Below are 3,668 nucleotides of genomic sequence, written 5' to 3'. Positions count from 1 at the left end.
TTGTTTGTTTGTTTGCTAGCCTGTTTGTTTGTTTGTTTGTTTGTTGGTTGGTTGATTCTTTTGTTTGTTAAGGGTTTCTCCTTTCATTCAATATATATGTCTAGGGTTCGAAACCTGACAGTGACCGAAATGTTTCTACTCTAAAATGCTCTCCTTTCACCTCCTTTCCTATTTCCTGATCTTATATAATGTTATGCTGTTTACGTTCAACTCCATTTTCTGCCACTACCCCCCCCCCCCAACCTATTCTTTCCTCTGTTATTCCTGGCTCCTTCTTTCTGCTGTAATGTGGTCAGTGATTGTTCACAACTCTAAACATGTGAGCAGGTGCGTTGTAGTGATGCAGGATGACGTCGTCGTCATGCAAAGCGGGTCTTTTTTCCTATCGCAGGTCTCAGTCTGTCTTTGAGGACGAACCTGTAGTAGTCACCATTGGCAGTTACGACAGGTGGGACTAGCCAGCTCAGAATGATGCCACTCATGTCGAAAAAAATGTGCATCATCTTTCTCTCCCCGTGTTTTCTGCGGGCTTTCCGTGGCTTCGACTCATCCGAATCAAGCCATTGAGCCGATTGTCTTTTCGACCTGGGATCAAATGAGTACGAGTACACCCAAGTTTCATCTCCAGTGACGATGTTACTCAGAAACTCTAAACCTTCTTGCCCAACACGGATCAAAAAGTGCCGAGCCGCTTGAACACGGGCCTGTTTCTGCTCTGATGTCAACAAATGGGCCACCCACTTTGCAAAGACTTTTTCCTTGCCAAGATCGTTGGTCAATTTTCTGTGAACTGTTGCACTGGACATACTGACTATTTCACTAGTTTCCTTGCACGTTCTTCTCGTATCTTCCTCCACAACAGCTTTGGTTCTCTCCACACTGTCGCCACAAGTGACAACTGGGTGCCTCCCAGTGTGCACTTCATCTTTCATGTCAGACCTCCCACCTTCAGCCTCCCTCATTCATTTACTTACTCTTTGAAATGTTCCTACCAGCTTCAGTAAAAGTGGAAATGAAAAAGCAAGTGGATTATAAGTCAACGAACAACCCAAGGACATGGTGCTCTGTTATTCTTTTGTTTACTCTTCTCCTTTATTTAGAAGATACTAATAGTGAAAGTGGTTACGCCTTGGCCTGGTTGTACCTAGGGCAGTTTACCCGAAGTGATTATGATGTTGACGTTCATTTCTTTGTACTATTCTGTTGAGGGAAGGCACTACGGTGAGCAATGTCTGTTCCTGTTGTTGTTGTTTGGGGTTGGATTTGTTGTTGTTTTTGTTGTTGTTTGTTGTTGTTTTTGTTATTTGCTATAGCTGTTGTTATTTATGTTCTCATCATAGAATCAGATAATTTCACCACGAACATTTTCAGAATATCATTAGCTGTAAATTTTGTCTGTCTTTCACAGTATTCTTTTTAATGGTCAGTACTTTTGTGCAAGTTGAGTTTCTGTCTCTACCCAGAGTGTGGTTGCGCGTGCGTGCGTCTGTGTGTGTGTGTGTATGTGTGTGTGTGTGTTTGTGTGTGTGTGTGTGTGTGTGTGTGTGTGTTCGTTTGTTAAGCTTGAGTTATTTATTCAACCTCCCCAGAAAGATTTCACGTATGCCTTTGAACTGTGCTGATGTGGCTGAGCTCATTCTCAATTGATTATTGGACATAGTGTGACCATTCTGCGTAGATCTTTGTGTATTCCATTCGAAATGATTTTTAACATGCAATCTAGTAGCTTTTAAAAAACATTTTTTTGGGTCTGATTGCCTGCATTGTTTTACCATGGCTTTTTAAAGGTGTCGTTATTGTGTGTGTGTGGGGGGGGGGGGGTGTAGTTTGTGCTTTTTATGAAGATGAAAGTGGGTTTGAACGTTGAGCTTGTGTCATTTTAGTGAAGAAATCTGAGGAGTGTCAGGCACATGTTTTTTAATGATTTGTTTATTATTGCTTGTTTTTTTTTTGTAGTTTGTTTGTTTGTTTGTTTGTTTTTTAATATTTAATTTCATTGTTTCATTTGAGGAAAAACACCCACTCTGTTATTTCAGACACAAGATGTTCTTTGAAATAATCCTGTCTCGATGTCTGTTTTCATTCTTATTTATTATTATCTTCAGTCACAACATGCCAATTTTCCCCCTCATTTGTGTATTACAATAAAATCTTTTGAACTGTTCATTTGATTCTATTATCCTCTGCGAGACTTGTGAACAGGGGAAATCAGTTTCTGCAGTAATACTGGCATCTGTTTTAGCAATCCACTTTCACACATTTGATTCCTTATACTGCAATTGCAGCATGTAATACCTTCTATTTTTGCTTGAGTCCAAGGCATGTTTTTTGCTTCGGTACCAGTCTTCTTCTTCACGTGCCAGAAGGTGGGTGGTTGGCGGGTGCTGTAATGTGGCTCGCTCCTTCTTTCCTACCAAACATCTATTGTCCTTATGTCCCCTCCTTCTTTTTTTTTACAATCTTGTAACACTTCTAACCTTCGGTTCTTATATGACCTCATTGTGTTACAAGTGCCGTAAAACTCTTACTAAAACTGATACAATTACAAGATCTGAAACAGATACAGATGACTGTTCACTGCAGATTCACCTCCTGTTTTTCTGCTCAGATGATCAAAATACCCCCCTCCCCCTCCTGTATTTTCGTGTTGTCCTGGCCTGCCTTCTCCAGCCATCCATGATCTGTTCAAATTCTCGAAGTGAGATACTTGGAGGCAAAGAATTCCATATCAACTTAGTATTTGCCCTTTACACCGCCATCCGCCAACTGTCTCAGTAGCACGGTCCTTATTGAACTACTGTAGATTTACCCCGCTGTACCGCCAGCGGACCGGCCACCAGAAGCACACAGTATACACCAGGCTACACACGGCGCACGGCACATCCATTCAGTGGTTGGTTGACAATCTTCTATACACAAGTCTCTTTGGGCTAGGCCTAGGTCTAGATTAAACGCTTTTCGCCGATTTGCTTTCTTCCCGCCCATCACATCTCCCTACCCTTGTCTTGTAGACTACAGGCAATATGGATATATATAAATCTTCGGTGATGTAGTGTGTCGCAAAAGAACACAATACATTTTTGTGTAATGTAGAGGAGTGAAATTAAAATAAAACATAAGTATCTGTGTAAGTCAGCATCAAATTTCGCCCCCTGGCAAAATACATGTACCTGACGTCACTAGATATCAGCCCAATAACGTTGGCTTTTATTTAGTGAGACGCTCGTTCTATATGACAGATCGACGACAGATTATTTATTTCTTTGTCTAGTGATTTGGAAACAAGTTCCCTTGACGTTTTTTAGTCAGTGCTATATGCCTTTATCAGAGGACATGAAAACGTCGCTGTACCCCCAGCCCCGCTGTACCGCCAAATTCATGCTCGTCCGAAAGTAGACCGTACAACGGGTTTGACTGTATAGGCTGTCAACCAAAAGATCGTGGGTTTCAACCTCGCTAGGAGCCAGACGTTATGTTTGTTAGTGTTTGCGCGCCTGATCAGCTGCTTGCACTGTATGATGCTCTGGGGTTATAGAATGTCAACCCATAGAGCTTGTTGTTGAGCAGGGATACGCGGTGTGCTAAAGCTGCTGCTGCTTTTTCTTCTTTTTCTTTTTCTTCTTCTTCTTCTTCTTCTTCTTCTTCTTCTTCTTCTTCTTCTTCTTCTT

General features: G+C 41.6%; 1 protein-coding gene across 1 annotated transcript; it reads right to left on the bottom strand.

Moving 5' to 3' along the window:
• Positions 1 to 359: 359 nt before the first annotated feature.
• Positions 360 to 962, bottom strand: LOC101861167 (histone-lysine N-methyltransferase SETMAR-like). Its single transcript, XM_005110966.1, has one exon. The coding sequence runs from the start codon at positions 960 to 962 to the stop codon at positions 360 to 362; it is 603 nt and encodes a 200-aa protein (XP_005111023.1).
• Between the last annotated feature and the right edge of the window lie 2,706 nt (positions 963 to 3,668).

The sequence above is a fragment of the Aplysia californica genome, unplaced genomic scaffold, assembly GCF_000002075.1.
Source record: "Aplysia californica isolate F4 #8 unplaced genomic scaffold, AplCal3.0 scaffold00974, whole genome shotgun sequence".
Taxonomy (NCBI): Eukaryota; Metazoa; Mollusca; class Gastropoda; order Aplysiida; family Aplysiidae; genus Aplysia; species Aplysia californica.
The sequence above is the reverse complement of the archived record's forward strand: the minus strand, read 5'-3'. Positions and strand labels throughout refer to the sequence as shown.

Excerpts from the sequence above, each read along its gene's own strand:
- LOC101861167 (XM_005110966.1), bottom strand. The coding sequence starts at position 962 with ATGAGGGAGGCTGAAGGTGGGAGGTCTGACATGAAAGATGAAGTGCAC.